The 20,507-nt window shown below is 37.0% G+C and overlaps 1 protein-coding gene across 10 annotated transcripts in view; it reads right to left on the bottom strand.

The window, feature by feature from the left end:
* Positions 1 to 20,507, bottom strand: part of CNKSR2 (connector enhancer of kinase suppressor of Ras 2) — a 256,308-nt gene that overhangs the window by 79,803 nt on the left and 155,998 nt on the right. For 6 of the 10 annotated variants that reach the window (XM_023633518.2, XM_070257233.1, XM_070257235.1 and 3 more), the window contains 2 exons: positions 10,739 to 10,828; positions 8,947 to 9,161 (listed from right to left, as the gene is read on the bottom strand). In XM_023633518.2, the coding sequence (XP_023489286.1) occupies positions 8,947 to 9,161; positions 10,739 to 10,828 (305 nt within the window). The remainder of the gene's footprint in view (positions 1 to 8,946; positions 9,162 to 10,738; positions 10,829 to 20,507) is intronic. The other 4 variants (XM_023633519.2, XM_005614036.4, XM_070257234.1 and 1 more) reach the window with 1 other exon arrangement.

Here is a 20,507-nt window from a genome sequence, read left to right as displayed (position 1 = left end):
AAATTTTCCCCTAAGCATGTTGTGTTTTCATTTTCATTCAGTTCAATTTTCCTTGAGACGACTTCTTTTATCTATGGATTACTTAGAAGTGTGTCCTTTAGTTTCCAATTGGTTGGAGACTTACTTGTTATTGATTTCTAGTTTGATTCCATTATGATTAGAGAACACACTTTGTATAATTTCAGTTCTTTTAAAATTAAAGTTTGTCATACGACCCAAGATATGGTCTATCCTGATGAATGCACACTTGAAAAGAATGTGCATTCTGCTTTTGTTGGGAGTCAGTTAGATACCGTTGGCGGGTAGTAGTTTAGTATTTCTCTATCAATTACTGAGAGAGGGGTACTGAAGTCCCCAATTATAATTGTAGGTTTGTCAATTTCTCCTTTCAGTTCTGTTGGACTTTGCTTGTAGTATTTTGAGGCTCTATTCCTTCATGCACATACATTTAAGATTCTCATGTCTTCTTAGTGAACGGACCCTTTGTATACCTGTTGTGGTGGAGGAGGAGCACAATTTTTTTCATAGTTTTTGCCTTGAGAACAGGCAGGTATTGTTAAAAGCTTTCTGACCTAGTGGGCTGCCCTTTTCCTGGTCCTTTGGCTAAAGAGAGCAGGCTTTGCTTGGGGGTCTATTTTGTCTCTGCCTATTGACGTTTTAAGGTTGTAGGTTTCTCTAGCACCTGGGCCAGGGAATATAAAAGGCAAGAAAAGCCCCCAGGAAACTCACTGCTAGGTCGTTCTTCAGGTGAGGAGTTCCCTAGCCTGAATGCCTTCTTTTGTCCACCGTTTAGGGTCTTGTGGTAGGTATCTTACGTATTTTGTCCAAGTTTTGTTGTTGTTATTGTGATTAGTAGGAAAAAGAAAATGGAATGTGCTCCACCTTGTCTGAAGCTGAAAGTTTGTATCTGTGAATCTTTAAATCTCCAAAGAATAGTTCTGTTTTTAACACCTGTCTAGCCAGTCAGACTATAAGTACATCAGTTGGTGGTGAATGAGAAAAAGGGGGTAGGGGTGCTAATAGATGATTTGTTAAAAGAAAAACTTCATAAGTATAGAAGCAAAAATAACTATTAGTATAAACGGGTCAGGTAACTCAAGTGAATTTTCCTCCTAGACTTCTTCACGGACAAACATTCCATAAACTGTTGCACATTATAGACAAAGCCAAAATTTCTTTTATCTTTTCTTCTTTTTGTAAACCATATAGCTATATCTAAGGTGGTAGGTCTCAAGAGTTTTTGATTGTGGCCCCTAAGATAGGCCAACAGACTCTGTGGTCCATTTTTCTGCACTTTCCAATGGAAAACTAACTAAGTGATACCAATAGAATATGACTGTGTAAGTATTCTTGGGTATGGATGATTCATAGTATCATTTTTAGCAAACTGTGGGTGATATGAATCACAACATGCTAGCAAGTAAAGTAAGCAACCTAAAACAAACTAAAATTGATAGTGATGAAGCCTAATGATAATTTATAATGAAAAACATTGCAACTGAAAACTACAGGTAACTTTAAAAAGTCCTGATGATGTAACAATATAGCATTCCTTCTGAAGACCATGGGACCCCAAACCATCTACACTTGTGCTTGTGCAATAAGAGCATGACTGCATTGTCAGTTGCATGAATACCAGACTTCTTGGAAAAATAGTGAATTAGAATATTCAGTAAACTCTATTAAAGCATTATTATACAATTATTCAATTTGTAACCTTTTAAAATCATTTAGAAGGTTATTAGTAAGTGATATCTAGACACAAGTGAATGTCTGTGAAATTATGCATTATCTGCCACGTAAGAATCAAAGAAAGGACTGTCATTTCTGCATCAAGCCTCAGCCACCAGGAGCCATTCGCCAAGGACAGCCCATACTTTGAAAGCCACTGCTCCAGTGAAGTGGCCCAATGGGAAACACTTTTCACAGTCCAGGCTGCTCCCAGTGCAGGACTGGGACTGGAGGACTTTGCCAGTGCTACTATGAATTTGGCATTAACACTCCAGAAATAATCAAGTCATCCACAGGAATCAGAGAATACATACGAGTATGAATACAATAAAATTTAGAATGGATATCTAACATGTCTGCACCCACCCTGGTGAGCAGAAACATCATGTCATACTGTACTATGGCTGTGTCTAGGTGAGTTAAGTCAAAATGTGGAGAAAATGGTTGTTATAAACAACTGTTAGCTCAGATGGCTAACTAGCCACTAAAATTAACTGCCCTCTTATTTTAGTTACATTGATCCTGAAACAAAGCAGCTAAGTCAGACAGTTAGACAAGCCAATCTTTATAACTGCAGATAAATTTAATTATAAATGTTTATATGCTGACAATACAGCATATTTTTCATCTTTGTGATAATAGCTGTCTTCTCAAATAGACGGTAAAATCCCCATGAGGAGAAATGGCTTTATTCATCTAAAAATGTGAAATTGGGAGCCAGACTGCTTGGACTCGTATTTCAAGCATGCTGTTTTCTAGCTGTGTGACCATGAGTAAGGTAAACTCTGTGTTTCAGTTTGGCAAACTAGATATAACAATAGCAGCAACCTCACAAGGTCAATTTGAGAATTCGATGAGATGATGTATTCTAAGTTCTTAGCACAGGAACTTAATAGGCAACAGCAAATATTAGCTATTATTAGCAGTAGCAGTGGCAATATTATTACTAGCTTATATACATTCCACAGTATTTACACTGGGCCTTATGCATAGTTGACACTACTAGAATTGTTGTTGAGTTTCTGCTAGGTTATGTTATTTTTTGAGGGGCAACATAGTGTGCTAAGTGGCAGACTGCCAGTGTTCAAATTCCAGCTCCACCAATTACTACTTACTTAATCCATGTGCCTCAGCTTCCTAATCTGTAAAATGGGGATAACACGAGCACCTTCCTCAGAGGTTGTGAGGAATAAATGAATTAAAATTTGTAAATTACTCAGAATAGTATCTATTTCATAATGTCTATTTTCTTGTTAAATTTTAAAAAACAAAATACCTTTTAACAGCAATGCACTCCTTCCCCCAGGAGCTACACCAAAAATCCCCTCACAAATGGATGAGAATAGCTAAAAGTATTTATCAGAAGTAAAACAACAACTGAATGTTTGTAGTTATATCTTAAATAACTAAGACAAGCCACACAAATATTGGAATGTTATGAAAGGAATTATCCAGATTTTTTGAACACCTACTCAAAATCTGTTTTAAATAAGCCATCTAAAATCACATTACACAGTTTATGAAAGCATACTTGCATGTTGCCTGAATCCATAATCAAATTTTACTTGTTCTGGCATCTCAGCATGTAGATTTAAAATAATTATTTTGTTTATGGATTTAGTTTAGAAGCTTTAACGTGAAAGCAAGTCATCATATGTATATCATATTAAGGAAAAAAAAGTGCTGAATCTAATCATTCTTTATCTAAAGGCTTTTATCAATACATTTGGATTTCACACACACACACACACACTTCAATCTGCCTTTTCTTCATGCACTCTCAGGTCAGACAAGGGCCTTGTCAGCTAAGAACTCCCACATTTTCAGACAGAGAATCAGTGAGTAGGTAAAATAACGTTACACTCTTTTGAAAAATACCATAACATGCTTGGCTGACAGGCATACTGCGACCTCCATAACGAGATGGCAGTGATTGGAAGAAAGCAAGAACTAGCTAGAACTGAAGCTCTGAGCTGGAGTGGGGGAGGGGGAGGGGCTGAGGGGGCGCTAATCCTGTTGCACTGGTGGCACCTGTGGAGCAGAGACATTTTGTAAATCACCCTGATTAAAGGTGCAAAATGCTTTGATAGGGAGTCCTACGTGGTGAGCGTAATTACTGGGTACTTACAATACTGTTTGAAATGGGTGGGTGGCCAGAGATAGGTAACACATGGTCTGTCTTCTGTAGCACTATAAACCAGGCAGATGCTCCTTGGAGGATGGGCCAATAAGGGCAGGGTTCCAATCATTGGAGTAAAATGGAATGTTAATCAATAAAACAAAGTAGAATTGAGTCATATGGACTAGACAAACACGACAGAAGACACTGAGAGTCCTAGGGCTCTCCCCAGGCACATGGAACACTGGGCCTACGGAAATAAGTTTCTGACAGTTCCCACTACTAATACACTCCAACTGAAGGCTTGCTTATGCTGGGCAGAGCTGGCCTAGAGCATGGAGGTGGCTCTGTTTGCAGGCTTAGGATATCAACTGAGAAATACTGAGAAAGGCATTGGACTTCCTGTCACATGCACTCACTCGTTCATTCATTTATTCATCAAATTTTTTTTTTTTGAGGAAGATTAGCCCTGAGCTAACATCCGCTGCCAATCCTCCTCTTTTTGCTGAGAAAGACTGTCCCTGAGCTAACATCCATGCCTGTCTTCCTCCACTTTCTATGTGGGACACCTACCACAGCATGGCTTGCCAAGTGGTGCCATGTCCACACCCGGGATCTGAACTGGCGAACCCCAGGCTGCCAAAGTGGAACGTGTGCACTTAACTGCTGTACCACCAGGCCAGCCCCTATTCATCACATTTTTATTGAGTACTTGTAAGGTGCTATACTTACACTAGGCATTGAAATATAGTGCTAAACAAAATAGGGAAATTCTCCTTTCCTGTCATGGACATGGACATGCCGCCACTACCACGTACAGTGGAGAAAGACACTAAGCAGATATCACATAAATATATAATTACAAATCATAAGAAAGGTTTTGAAGAAAATATACAGGGTGCCAAGAGACTACACTAGGAGAAAGTGATTTAGTTCAGGGGGAAGTGGTCAGGGAAAGTCTCGGCAATTCCAGGTTTAGATAGGAGCCAGTTGGGGGAAAAAATGGGTAAAAGCATTCTCAGCAGAGGAAACAGCATGTTGGAAAGGAGAGAGGTGGCAAAGACTGGTGCATGAACAGAGTAGTTCGAGCACAGTGAATGATTTCCTTTAAAGTAAGTTTGAGAAAAAACATATAAACTGGAATAATAAACATATGGAATCAATAAAAAAATTAAATTGTATATTTTACAATACCATAAACTTCTAAATCTTCCTTATTATTATATAAACATTTCTGCTATAATTGCTAAGAGGAATGAGTAAAACACTGAAGCCAAACTGTGTTTGCTTTGCTTTGTATGTATTTATTGGGCTACTTTCCAAAATAGACCAATGGGAATTATAATCTAGGTCTGCTTCAAAGGAAGACCCTACACACACATACACACATATATACCCCTTCAGGAAATTGTCTTAGAGTATTTAATGCTGGTATGATCCTGCTATTAAACTTAATTAAGTTTTCTGTAAATCTGAACTCAGACCACACGGAACTAGTATTACAGCAGAGGCAGCAGCCTACAAAACTCAGTATTCAAAATCTTCATAGTCCTCTTCCACTTAAGTCCTATTCCACCAAAAATGGCTGTGTTATCCAAAGGAATAATTGGTAAGAATGAAGATTAGTTGTCCATCATGAAGGTGACTGTATTACATATTGATCTTGTGTTTCAGGAAAATCTGATATCAGGAAAAATCCTTTCATTTGTAAATAAGACTGTATAAACAGATAAAAAAGATAAAATCAGAATTCCCATGAAATATAAAAAGCAATCATTTATGAGGCTGGCCCAGTGGTGCAGTGGTTGAGGGCGTACGTTCCACTTTGGCGGCCTGAGGTTCGCCAGTTTGGATCCCGGGTGTGGACATGGCACAGCTTGGCAAGCCATGCTGTGGTAGGCGTCCCACATAGAAAGTGGAGGAAGACAGGCATGGATGTCAGCTCAGGGCCAGTCTTTCTCAGCAAAAAGAGGAGGATTGGCAGCGGATGTTAGCTCAGGGCTAATCTTGCTCAAAAAAAAAAAAGAATTTTGGGGCCGGCCCCGTGGCCAAATGGTTAAGTTTGTGCGCTCCATTGAGGCAGCCCAGGGTTTTGTCGGTTTGGATCCTGAGCTCGGACATGGCACCACTCGTCAGGCCACACTGAGGTGGCATCCCACATGCCACAACTAGAGGGACCCACAATGAAAGTGTGCAGCTATGTACTGGGGGAATTTGAAGAGAAAAAAGCAGGAAAAAAAAAAAGCAATCATTTAAGTGTATGTTGTTATGCCTCTGAGGTCCAGGTAATTTTAACTACATTCTCTGTACTCTCAGCAACAGATCATGCTAAATAACTATTCGTGCTTTATAACAGCAGCAGCTCTGTATGTTTTTCCAAACTTAATAACAGTAACATAGTGCAAAAGAGAAATGTGGGTAGAAATCAATCCAGGTACTGAAAACGTTATTAAATCCACATATGAAGGCACATGTTCTTAAAGTCAAACATTTTCAAAATTCACTCATTCAAGTCATTAAAGCACACATTCATTTGTGTATGGAATGCCTACCATGCACAGAGAACCAAGGTAGTGTGGAGATATCACTGGAGTAGGTGATTTGGGTTCTAGTCCTTACTCTTAGACTTTTTTGCAATACAGCTCTGGGTAAATCATTTAACTTTTCTGAGTTTGAGTTTTGTCATTTGCAAATATAGTTGCTGTGAGGTTCAAAATATGTAACAAATGTGGAAACTTCCTTGCTATCTGTGAACGTACTAAACAAGGTCCTCAAGCGAACTCAGAGTCTAGTAAAAACCCCTCTCTTTTTGAACGTGGATTATAGGCATCTAACATGCATTTTGGAGCTAACAATTATTTAGCTTCTTTTAAACCAGAGAACAGAGTTAGAAGCACTTACCCCCATCATTAACAATATTCCTTACTCTGTGCTGTCCTTCTGTCAAAAATTAGTTGGGATAAATATCATCCATCTGGGAAATACCATATTACAGACTTAGGACACATAATAAAAGTAGGAGGCAAAAGCTGACTCTCTGATTTCTTTCTTGGAATAAACTTCTAGAAGTCAAGTTACCAGACCAGGTTCTTGATACATATAGCTAAATAATGCCCCTCAGAAAAGTGGTAACAATTTATGCTCCTAGACAATACTCTCAATATTCCTGATTACCAGTTTCATTCACCTTTTACTATCTTCTGTAACTTAATAACTCAAAATCCACAAGACTCATCTCTATTTTCCTTCCTCACACAGTATACTTCTGTCTGGATGTGCATGACAGGATGGCACAGACTGAGTCTTTAGATGCGCCTTCAATGGCTTACCCCTCTTCTTAGGATAAATCCAAACTCTTTAACAGTTTACATGCTCTAGGTGAAGTGGCCTCTTCTTCCCTCTCCAGCTTCATCTCTCACTACCAACTTCCCTCTTGAACAGGCCAACTGTTTCTTATGTTTAGATCTTTGTTCAGGCTATTACTTATGACCAGAACACCAGATTCTAGAGGGAGCTCACTGTTCAGACAGCATTTCTGACTAGTGGTAGCAAAAGTGGCCCCTTCATACAGCTAGCAGCATTACTTTCAGACTGACTGCAAATATCTCTGGAAAAAGTAACAATTTGATCAGTCAGTCATTTAAAGGAGCACGTTTTGATACGGACACTATTCTCTTGGAGAGGAAGAGGCTTGGGGGTATGTAACGGGGGACAGGAGAGGGTAGAGAATGAGCACCTAGGAGTGCTAGCTGCACTCCTACTGCAATTAAAATAAAGGAAAATATTTTTATACACTCTAGTTTTATGAGAGAGCTATAGAATAAGTAGATGATTTAAAAGATTTACTCAGAAAAGCGACTCAAGTACAAGTTATTAAATCTTTCACACCTTGTATACCTAGGTAACTACAGCTTCTACAGCAGTGACAGATTAAGTTTTTTTGACATTCTGAGCATTAAGCACAGTTGTTTAAATTACTTAAAAACTTGTAGTCCATGTTTTTCAAGCATTCCTAATAAGAAGCTATAGGTCCATTGGCACAAGAAACTCCATTTTAACCAAAATGGCATAAAATGAGTGATTTTGTGAATTGAATATTTTGGATAACAAGATTCTTAGCATCCACACTGCCATTTGTCCTAGTTGCTCATCCATTTGGCCTGGGCTTAATAGCCCTGCCTTTGGCTTCACACCTCTTGATCAATGCTCTGCACCAGAGAGATCCAACAGGCCAATGTCATCATGCAAGTCCCTGGCTGAAAAGTCTTCAATAGCTCTTTATCCTTGCAGGAAAGAGCCTAAGCACTTTATCATAAAATTCTTGATTGAAGCCTTGTCTACCTCTCCAGGTCCATCATACTGCCTCTTCCTCACACACCGTCCCTCAATTTTTAATGAACCAGTAATTCTTAGTCATATGAAGTCCCTGAAACATGCCATATTCTTACACAATTGTGGCGCACCTCCATATGCCTTTCCACAAAAATACTGCTACTCATCCTACACTCCACCCAAATGCTTCCCAATCTGAAGCCTTTTCTCACTTCCCCAGCAGACTAAGGCCCTCCTTCTCCTATGCTCTTCCTACACTTCTTGTACCCACCCATTACAACAGTCAAATTACATTAGGACTCTCAGTGTGTCTTTCTCTCCATATAATGGTGTGCTATGTTTCCCCATTTTCATCTCAAGCACAATGCTCCAAGTCTAGTACATAGTAGATGCTCACTTTCAAATGAGATCATGAATATATTAAAAATTCTATCTTTAATGTTGAATTTTACAGCTACCCATTTACTGTGTATAATCACATTGATGATTAGTCAGCTAATTAATTACTATTCTCCAGCAATTTGGTGCACATTACTTCATTAAAAATCAAACCTGCTCCAACATATGAACTCACTGAACATACAAACCAAAGAACAAATCAATAAGCCATCATATTTCTTCCAAGGGCAGAAATTCTAAAGTTAGGATGTTTTATGAAAATCTGGCAATAGGTTAAAAATAAATAATCTGGAGTTTAGCCAAAAGAGTCATTTGCCAGTCTCCCAATAAAAGCTGTATCGCAGAGTCTTTGAAATTTTACTTACATGGTATAGTGTGGTCTCCGGCACAGGCGTGCCCATGATGTCTTGTCTCAATGCATCCATTTGCAAACTAGGTAGCAATGAATAGTGAGTCGGGCTATTACTCTTATCACCCTTCTTTTTAGACTTCTTCCCTGTATCTTTCTTGCTGTTTCTCTGAAACATGTATTCTTCTTGAGCAATTTTTTCATTGCTCATATATCGGAGTAGAGAGTTTTCTATATAAAAAGAGATAAATACACCAATATTAATATGCAAATATTCCACATTTACCATTCTTTCCCAATTGGGCTACTAGATATCACTTCAGAAAGGTAGCTTAATTTAATTTACAAAATATCTATGTAGTGAAAATATGGAGAATCTTAATTATTTGGGATCATAGGGCAGTAAGAAATAGCCTATAAATTACTTCAAGTTTTATCTCTGGATCAACTGTATCAGAATCACCTAAGGAACCTGAATCGTAAGTCCTGGGTGTGTGGCTCATAAAATTCTTAACAAGCTCCCCCAGGGGGATTCTGCTAAAACTTGATGACAAACACTGACATATGGCAGGCTAGGTAGCATCCTTGGAGAAGTTAAAGCCCACATTATGAACCAATAGTCAGGAAACTTAGTTCATAAAATCCACGCCTAAATTGATAGCTAGCACTTAGTACTTCATAAGGCTGTTTTTCCCCAAGATGTCACTACCATATGAAGTCCCAAAAGAGTGACTCAGAAATGGCATATGACAAGGGTTTCTCTTTTTATTTAGTTTTTCTTGATTAATTCTATAAAACAAATGAGATTAGAAACTGAAGTCTGGAAAATGGAATGAATACACAGATGCAAAGGAATCTGTCAATGTTCCTGCATGCTTGCTCTATAAAACAAGTGTTAAAAAGACTAAAGAAGTAGATACTCATGCTTGCTTTTATTCCTGTGTGGCCTGTGGATCTGTGTGGTAATAGAATAAATTCTGTACACTGACTAGAAGTAACAGACAAGTGAGTTAAACATATCATGAAGGAATCTCAGTGAGCTTAGGCTCTATGAATAGTTTTTTGTTTTGTTTTGATTTCTTTTATTTTTCATCTACAATCTTATGGCTATTTCAGAAAGTGGAAGTGGCAGCCTGACCCACTGGGCCCGTCATATCCACACTTGGTCAAATCCCATTTAGTAGTGAGACTTTCAGTTGCTCCTTTTACTGCTCACCTCAATAGCAGGATAAGTGAACATAAAAACTTACTTTTGGTAGATACTTCAAGTGTAGCCCACCCCCAAGTAAGAAGATAACCCTGAACAGCAAACAGAAGAGAAAAAAAAGCAAAGCAGTTTTTTTCCATTTCTATATGGTTTTCATTAGAGTCACTGGCTCAGTTTCCATTAGCTTTTACCCATGTGCTTCAATGCTCATTTTAAGGTTGTATTAATAGCAAAGTAATGAGGTTGCATTGCGGACCAATGGGGATTGATCACAAACTCTATTTACTGATCTTAATTCTTTTATGCAGTTTCACACTTCTGACCTTGTTTTCCAAATATTAACTTTCAAATAACAATCAGATATTCATTTTTTGCACTGTACTTATCTACCCTGAATCCCTTATGAGGCATTCAGAGAAGATAGATACTTAATAACGGATCAAGATAGTCAAACTTTGATCTCAGTTGCTTTGGGCGTACCATCAAGTCAATGAGCGAATGAAAAGTTTTCCACTGAAGCCATAACATCCTATTTAAAGAACATTTAAATTTGCTTTTTCTTCCAACAACCCAGCCTACACTGAAATTCTAGAACACTTACCTCTTCTACTATCTCTCTTCATCTTATTTGGATCTTCATAGTCCCCCACCCAATTATATTCCACTGGCATAGATATAGGTCGTAGCTTGCCTAAACACAGAGAACAAAATTCACATCACATTGTTTTTCTTCCCCATGTCCGCTCAAACTTATACTGATTTTTAGCTACAGTTTGCAAAACACACTCACTCATATGCAACATTATGGTTGGCATTTGTGTAGATGAAAAATATGTGTGTTTTGAGCCAGAAGGTGAAACTGCCTGTGGCAATTGGCCAGGTGATAAGACAGACTTAAGGCACTTTTTATAAATAATGAATGACAGCCTAGGTTTGCTCTCTTAGGAGCCCCAGACTTTTAAGAGTGTGCTCCTTTACAAAGAGGATCATTATGTTAGTGATTTTACTTCATTTTCAGTAACTGGATCTCTGGATCTCTGTCTTATTCCCTAATGCCCAAGTGTCTATATCTTCATAGTCAACCTCCAAGATAGCAGCCCCTTGTGTTTCAGCTGCCTGCCAGGACATTATCCCATTGTTTCATGTTGGAACACCAGAATGGTAACTTCCCATCTTCACTGCCTCCTAATTCCTATCACCACATATTTTGGATATCATCATGCTTCAGCAATATGGCTAGATTCTCTTTCATGGCCTATAGCTGGGCCTGCTCCAAGCATCTCTTCTGCCATCATGAACAAATCTAGTTTCCAGATCCAAGTAATCACTGTTTTGGCCTGTCTCATTTTCCTCTGGGTCTATATTCTCATTAAACAGGATTTTACTTTAGCAAGCAGAACTCATGGCATAGCCTTCAAGAATAACTTTTTGGTGAGGCTGCAGTGTACTGTTTTTGATCAACTTGAAATTCCTGAGGCACAAAACAGCCAAAAATCAGACAAGTTTAAAAAGAATACCTGGCACATGATAGTTGCTTAATAAATTTTGAATGAATGAAAAGCAGACTCACACAGCAGTTGATCATAATGATGATCAGGATAATAGTACTAACACTTACCTATCATTTAACAAATGCCACATACTGTCTAAGGGTTTTATAAGTATTAAATTGTTTAATCCTCACAAGTATGAGAAATATACTATCATGACCCTAATTTTACCAAATGAGGAAACTGAGGCAGGCTATGTAACTTGCCCAAGGACATACAGTTGGTAAGTGTGTAGTACCAGGGTTCAAACCCAGGCACTCAAACACCACTTCTGATATAATTCTTGGTGATTTCAATATTCACCTTCCAATTTTCTGACCTCTCAGTTTCTCGAGGTTCTCTCCTCCACCCATTCCTGTGGTCATATGCTTTATGTTGGCATCTGCAAAGGTTGTAATCCCTCCCAGTATCCCATTTTCCAACTACCACCTTCGCATTTCTAGTGCATCTCCTACAGCACTCCAAGTCCAACAATCCTTCCTCCTCTAATGTACCGATCTTCCCACTTTCCCACACCTCTAGGTCACCATATGTCCTCTTCACTTCCCTTCTTGGCCAGCTAAATTTCACATGATCAATTACTATGATCAGTCCAGGTACTTAGGAGACTTGTAGTTCTGTTCTTAAGGAAATGTGCCAACCTCATGGCTTTTTATTATGTATGCTGATACAGTTTACCTAGTATAGTTTGCTAAGCTCTCTGAAAGTCTGAGGATGAACATGATAAAATTATTAATGAGCCAAAAAATGTAGCATTTATTTAATGACTTCCTTTCAAGGTGTGCAAACGACTTTATAAATGATCACCTAAGATTCCAAATTTCTCCCGGAGTAGATCTCTGTACTTCTAGAGGGAATTTGGGTGAACTGATTGATGCAGGTCAATATATTCTACCCATCCAGGGTGGGGTAAAGGTTTTAGGAAAGGTCTCCTTTTGTCATGTCTATTCAATTGCTTTGCAGAATCAGTCCTCCAGACATTCAATGATATGAATGCTGTATTTTCAAAATTCCTACAACTTATTTTTTTATAATCTGGTTTTTAAAATAAACTCCATTTCAGCATGGGCACTGAAACTGAAGCACTTGACAGCTCTAACACTGTTTCTACATGTCACCAAGAAAATCTTTTGAAAAGTGAAGAATCCAATCAATAAGTAGTTATTTTACTTGCTCTATAATGTTATACATATATATGAGCTAGTTTGATACTTTTCAAAGAACTGACTGGTTGTTTGGAGTCAAATATATGTGCACAAAACCAAGAAGGAACATACTTCACGCAGAGAATATGAAATATATAATTGTATTTATTGTATTTTGGGTCATCTTCTCTGAGATTCTCATGGAGCTAAGTCATTGAAGCATGTAATTAAGCCTTTGATATGTCTGGTTATATCATTAACCGTAGGAAAAAATTTTCAGGAGAATTAAACTCTGACTTTTCATGGGGTGATTTTTTTTTCACAGAAGCAGGCTGTATATTACTAAGACAAAATTGAGGAAAATATATTGAATTAAACAAAAAAACTGAGATAAAAAGCCTTAATTAAAACTTACTTTGGAGGACATCAAGCTTTTGCTTTCTCTAGTTATAAAGCTATGAATTTAGCAATGCAAATCAAAATAAGTATTTTAAAAAGTGAATTATTTGTTTAGCTATAACAAATAATGTTGCTTATAAGTATTGCACGTTTTATAAGTTTTTTGTTGTGCTAAAATATTGAAACAGACTTAAAAAAACAGTTAAAGTAATAGCATAAGGTAACGTTCTTATATAAATAGCAGTCCTTGGCAAACTGAAAACCAGACAACGACTTAAATTATTTCTAATTCCAAATACAGAATCTTTGATTGCAGCTTAGAAATGTTTGCCACCGCATGTATATAGCAGCATTTTAATTTCACAAGATAGCAAAGTTCAAAAGGAAGACGAACTTTATGGTTTGATGCTGTAGTGCTGATGGTAAAAAAAAGAAGAGTACTATAAGCATTACTGTTAGATTTAAATCAAATGTACACTATTATTAATACAAGCAAAGTATTTTTATGCTCGTATGACTTTTTAAGGCTTATTAAATACATCTGACTCATTCTCATGTAACTATACATAAATTAATAATAATTCTTTAAAAAATAATCTGGAAAATTTTAAGATGTCTCTTTAGGTAGTAATATTTATGTTTATTAATTCATGATGAAAATTAATAATAGTCAAGAATACAGTACAAAAATGAAGAGCCCATTTAAAAATTTTGCCGACCACTTCCTCAGAGTAATTTTTTATTCCTCTAAGCATAAAACATGTATTAATTGTAGAGTTCATTTGACACACTATCATAAGCCTTATGATATCTCTGCTAGTGTCTCATAGTTAAATTATTATTTTGTAACTTGGCTTTTCATATCTGTTGCACATTTGGAGCTTTCTAACTAGGATCATCCTGGAGGAAGGAATCATGTGCTGTTATTTCTTATTTTCTACATTCTTTTCTACATACATACATGGGGATATGTTCTGAGAAATGCATTGTTAGGCGATTTCATCATTGTGCGAACATCATAGGATGTACTTACACAAACCTAGATGGTATAGCCTACTAAACACCTAAGCTATATGGTACTAATCTTATGGGACCACTGTCATATATGCAGTCTGTCACTGACCAAAATGTCGTTATGTGGTGCATGGCTGTACAATGAAAACCATTATGGAGGTTCCTCAGAAAACTAAAAATACCACTGCCATATGATCCAGCAACCTACATCTGTATATATTCAAAGAAAATGAAATCAGTACCTCCCATGTTCACTATAGCATTATTCACAATAGCTATGTTTCCATATCTGGGAAACAACCTAAGTGTCCATCAATGGATAAATGGATAGAGAAAATGTGGTACAGTCATACAATGGAATATTATTCAGCCATAAGAAGAAGGAAATTCTGTCCTTTGTGACAACATGGATGAAACTAAAGGACATTATGCTAAGTGAAATAAGCCAGACACAGAAAGACAAATACTGTATGATCTCACTCATATGTGGAATCTCCTCTCCTTTGAACCTTTTCCAATTAAGCTCTCACGCCCAGAACTTCACCAAAACTTAGTGCCTCCGTGTTGCTACATCCAAGAGACAATTCTCAGAACCCTTGAGTTTTCTAACCTATCTGCAGCATTTCACACAGAGGATTACTTCCTTCTTGTAACCCTTTCTTCACCTGACACCCAGGACTCTGTCCTCTTCTGGTTTTCTTCTCCTCTTTTCCTAAATTCACATGCATCTTTTAGAACTAAGCAAAAATGTCATTTCCTCAATGCCACTCTCCTTGATCTCTTATTGTAGGTCGAGTTTCTCTGTATTTGTTCTCATTTTCTCTTAGAGATTTTTCTTTATAGCATGCCAGTTGTCAAATAAGTATTTATTAAATTAGTTGCTTGAATTCTGTCCCCATTCTAGAAGGCAAATTTCATGAGGGAAGAGAAATTTCTCTGTTGTTTACTGTGGTATCTCCAGCACTTAGTACAGTGCCTTAAACATAGTAACTGCTCAATATTTGTTGACCAATTACTTGTTAAGAAAGTAAACGGGATTTTCCTCATACATTGGACCAAAAAGAGTACAAACTATACTGTCAGTTTCTATTTTCACAGTTTCCTTCTCTTTCCTTCCTGTCAACTTTCCATTTTCCTCCCTCTCACTTTCCCTTCCCTTCCCCTCCATCCCTGGCTTCCATTAAGGTACTCTGTCAATCTGACCAACTCCTTTCATTTTTCTAACAAATTGAGCCTTAGAGAGCTGTTTTGTAATCAAGTCAGAACTAGAAGTCCTGCCTCCTGACTGCGTATTTAGAAACTTCCCGTATTAAGCTACCCATGTCTGTTAAAATACTATTGAATTGCTGTCTGTTTCCATTTATCCATTTTTTATACAAACTCTCTCCCAAAACATGCTAAAATCATTAAGTTTCAGGATGATAAACAGCACCTAAGAAGTAATCTTCTCTCTTATAGTTGCCAGAGTTGAAAAAAAGATTGCAGGGAAATTTCTCCTTAAGTCTGACACACTCTTATTGCTCACAAAATAAGGCTTCTCAAGAGTCTAAGGAGAAAAAATATATACATACACATCTGTTCTGAATATTTTAGCCAATATTTTGATGAAAATGAGTGTAGTAAAGAATGTTAAACTATAACCATGCCACATACACCCATCAAACTTCCCACATACCAGACAGAAAAATTACTTTCAGATGGTTGACTGCATTTCTAGGAAAACATCCCGAGGTTATATAAGGTAGAGAATCACACATTTCAAAAGGAATAAAACTGAATTAGATGGAAAGTCAGTAAATTTTGAAGAATAAAGGCAAGCTATCTGGATTTACTAAAATAAGTAAGAATGGGCACTTTGATCTTTAGGGCCATATTTTTTAAAATTTGATTTATGGATAAAAGAACTTGGGAAAAAACTGGCTTGTAAACATCACAGTATGATGACTATTTAAGGTATTGGCTCTAATGCCTTATAATAATATAAATCAAATACAAACCCAATGATTATTAACTTGAAATCTCTTCTGTTTCATTTATGGAGAACAAAAACAATTAAGATCTCATTTCAAAGAATAAGCTACATCTTGTTTGCGAATTTTCCTACTGCTTTCTAAAAGTGATCTAGATTTTAAATAGGCAGTAACATAAAAACTGTTGAAGGAGAAAATTTTGAACTGCATCAAAAATTATATGGAACTTTTAACAACTGATTCCAAGGCTAATTATATTTTGAACTAAATTACCTTTTGTAAATATTCTACCAAGAGACCAACTGTGCTATGCACATCAGAGTTCGGAAAGCCAGGTTTTTATTAGTTGACATGTTGCCACTGTGCATAAAGACAATTCTTCTACATTAGAGGGGTGTGGGAGGACTGGGAAGGATTCAGATGGCTTAAATACTAAGTGGGAAAAGAGTTCTGGGTCCTCCTCTGAAGGCTCTGGTGGGTAAAAAAAATGACCTATGCTAAAACACTCTTGTCCCTTGCTGCGCTCAGCATTAATAGAGTCGTGAGCATGAAAGATGACATAGGCATGTAAATATTATTGGTTGAAAAATTTCCATTTTCAAGTTAACTAACTACAAATTAAAGGAATCTATTTTTTTAATCTTAGTAAGGCAGTGTCTTGAAAATCTTATCAACATGTAGAAGACAGTCACCCTTTTGTATGAAAAGTAAAACAGAAAATGATTAAGACCATCAATTGAAGACTCTCGTTTGAAATAAATGAAACGACATCTTGTAGTAACTTTATAATTCCTTTCACATATTTTTCTCTTTGGGATCATACTATTCAGTGAAGTTAGCAAGAAAGGTAGAGATGAAAAACTTAAGACACACCAAAGTTAATTTCTCAAAATTTCACTAATAATCAGTATTGGAGTCAGTCCACGAATATAGACTTTCAACTTCCTATCCCAATGCTCTTTTTACTACATCAGATTGGCTCGGTGATAAATTCAAGGCCACTGCATTACAAAAAAATCCAATTCATTTTCCTTCAAAAATAATTCAATCACATGTATGATTGCTGCTTTTTTTTTGTTTAAGTGTCCTCCCAGCCAGTTTACAACTCCTGTAAAAGATTCTTAAAGGCTAGGTGAAGAACTAATGGAGGACAAGAACATAAACCGTGGATGTAACTTTGTTGTTCACTGCCTTAACAAAGATGGAAAATAAATTGGTTTGACATGATGTGTTACTTATAAAACAATCCTAAGTTGTCATTTATATAGTCTTAAGTGGCTGTATATTGTTTTAATTATTTGCTCTAATGTCTCCAGTCACTAAGGTAATCAGTGTACAATTTTTAGTCATTTCTTTTTCAAAAAGTTTCGATGTAACACTTGCCATTTTCTATCGCTGGGGATCTATTTCCTCCAGGATTTCTGGCAAATTGTCTAGCAGTGACACCAGTAATTCTACAAGGAGCCTGGAGTGGAACATCATGCACTGATTTTTCCAGTTAGTAGTTATTACTTTAGTTTGGACTGTTATCACAAATAAGATTTACTTTAGAAAATGGCTTTTCTGCAAGATAAAATGAAGATGACATTCAACAAGCTGTCTGCTGGGTCAGGCTTCAACTTAAAATTACTGGCTTTTCCAAATACTTAACTGTAAGTTAGCTATTTGGAACTTAAAACACAAAGAAATTTTATCATTGGTATATGGGTCTTTAAGAGGAGCTGCAAGAGTCTATTTCAGCATTTTCCAAAACATATTCCATTGAACATTAGTTCTATTGGGAGGTTAATAAGTATTTTGTGACCAAAACCAAAAATGATGCAATGTACAAATACATTTGGGAAACAACAGTCTAACCCAAATTCAACAAGACCTTCAGAGCCTTTAGTATGCTAATGTGCATTTATTAATCTCCAAGAGGGGGATAAAACATGCAGAGCTTCCCAATCTTATTTAACCATACAACCTCCTTCTTTTACAAAGATTCTTTTTCAGAACTAGTAATCTGAAGAATATATTTAGGAAAACGCTGGATCCTTAAGCCATATTGTGATTTGAAAGTGAACTCTAACTGCTCTATTTAAATTTTACCTAGCTGCAATTTATAATATTTTTTTTCCCATAGGGGAAAATGTATTCTGATTTCAACTAGGGACAATAGGTCCTCTCCTGCTCCAGAGGTTGTCATGATTATGTTTTCTATTATAGAGCAGAGTAGGTCATCCCAGACACTCACAACGTCATACTATTCTGCCCAGAGAATACGCTAAGTGTGAATAAATGTAGGTCTATCTTCCCAGGGCAATAACTTCCCAGATTCTTTGAATAAAAAAAAGGTAATTGGCCCTGTGTCATACAAGAGCTTTGATTTTCTAGTCATATATACCAGTTTCTGTATTCAATTTGTCTGCAGTTGATTCTTCAGTTAGCTACGGTTTCTCAGCAGCAGTACTCTTGGACATTTTGGATTGGATCATTCTTTATTGCTGGGCGCTGCCCTGTTCACCGCAAGATGTTTAGTAGCATCCTGGGCCTCTGAAGGCTAGATGCCAGTAACACCTCTACCCCCAGTTAGGGCAACTACAAATGTCCCCAGAAAGTGCCAAATGTCCCCTGGGGGACAATACTGACCCCAGTTGAGAATCACTGAGTTAGGCTGTTTCTCTTCTCGGCTTGTCCATTTTGTCTTTAAAGGAAGTACTATTTCACCCAGTTCATATCTTTCTGTTGATTAATTCATTTGAAAGAGTTATTTTTTTCCTCTGATACTTGCACTGGCTTTGTTCATTTGGTTTGTTAATCTTCCCATTTTATCTGCGTATTAATTCTCTGTAACTTCATTAAAAGTTCCTTTTTTTAAAAATCTTACTGTTTTATTCATTACCTAGTACCTTCAATTCTTTCGAGGTGATCTTTTCTTGCCGGGTTTCATTTCTTTGGGAGTCTCCAACTGTTTTATTTAATTTATAAATTATTTTCTCAGGGCCGGCCCAGTGGCATAGTAGTTAACTATATGCCCTCTGCTTTGGCGGCCAAGGGATCATGGGTTTGTATCCCAGGCACAGACCTACACACTGCTCACCAAGCCGCGCTGTGGCAGTGTTCCACATACAAAAGAGGAAGATTCACAAAGATATTAGCTCAGCAACAATCTTCCTCAGGCAAAAAGAGGAAGATTGGCAACAGATGTTAGCTCAGGGCCAATCTTCCTCACCAAAAAACCCCCACGTTATTTTCTCTCTCCTTTTTTTTTAAGCAACTAATCTTAACCTTTAAAAAGGTGTGGGGTGGGAATCGTTTTCAGAATTCTGATGTTGAGATGTTATACCTAGGCCTTTCTGCCCAGCAGGAGCTGGTGATTTTCATAATGGAACTTAAGACTTGGATCAGGGCAGTTTCTAGTGTTATTAGCTACTTGAATGTTCTTCCTTCTACTTTTCAAAACCAAACCAAAACAAATGGACACACTCTATTCATATTCCTTTTAATTGCTATGATTTAAATGGCTGGTTATCAGGTAGGTAGAGGGAATACTTCCAGCCCTTTTGTCCTTTATTAAATTCCTCCAGAAGGAGAGGAGGAAGTATTAATTAGATCCCTCAGCACTTGACAATCGTTGGGACACTTTATGTATGAGCAGCAGTAATTTATTATGCTATTCAGGCACCATTTCTTAAGCATTTTCTATGAGGTGAGAACAGTGCTAAGTACTTGACATACATTATCTCATTTAATGCTCATAAAAACACTATGAGTAATACTGCTATCCCATTTGACAGATAAGGAAACAAAAATGTAGCAAAGTTAAGGCTCAAGTTCAATTTCAATCAGTTATTAAAGGCCAAGCTGTGACACCAAATTCAGGTCTATCTGACCTCAAAACTCATGCTCTGCTATTTCTATGAGTAAAATTATACAAATTAAGGAAGAGTGCCTTCCCTAGGTGATTATTCTAATTTTTATATTAGGAACAGACTATTTTCTATTTTTATGCCAAAATATTGCTGAACTACTTTTCTATCAATTACATGGTCCCTTATCACCATCAGCTTGATATTCAAAATCATTTTGTGAAGCTAACCAACATGCAGTCTTTATGAAATGTATTAAGTAACTCCAAAGCAATAAGAATTCCTGTGAATACAGTACACATCTCATATTTCTGCATTTTTGAATCACTAATTTCTATGGTTAGTTCTGCTTTGGAAGTGGTGCATTTTAGTTAAACACCAAAATTTCCTGCGGTTAGAATCCCATTTTATTTTCTCTCTAGCACAGCTGATGAATGACAG

Source organism: Equus caballus, chromosome X, assembly GCF_041296265.1.
Source record: "Equus caballus isolate H_3958 breed thoroughbred chromosome X, TB-T2T, whole genome shotgun sequence".
Taxonomy (NCBI): domain Eukaryota; kingdom Metazoa; phylum Chordata; class Mammalia; order Perissodactyla; family Equidae; genus Equus; species Equus caballus.
The sequence above is the reverse complement of the archived record's forward strand: the minus strand, read 5'-3'. Positions and strand labels throughout refer to the sequence as shown.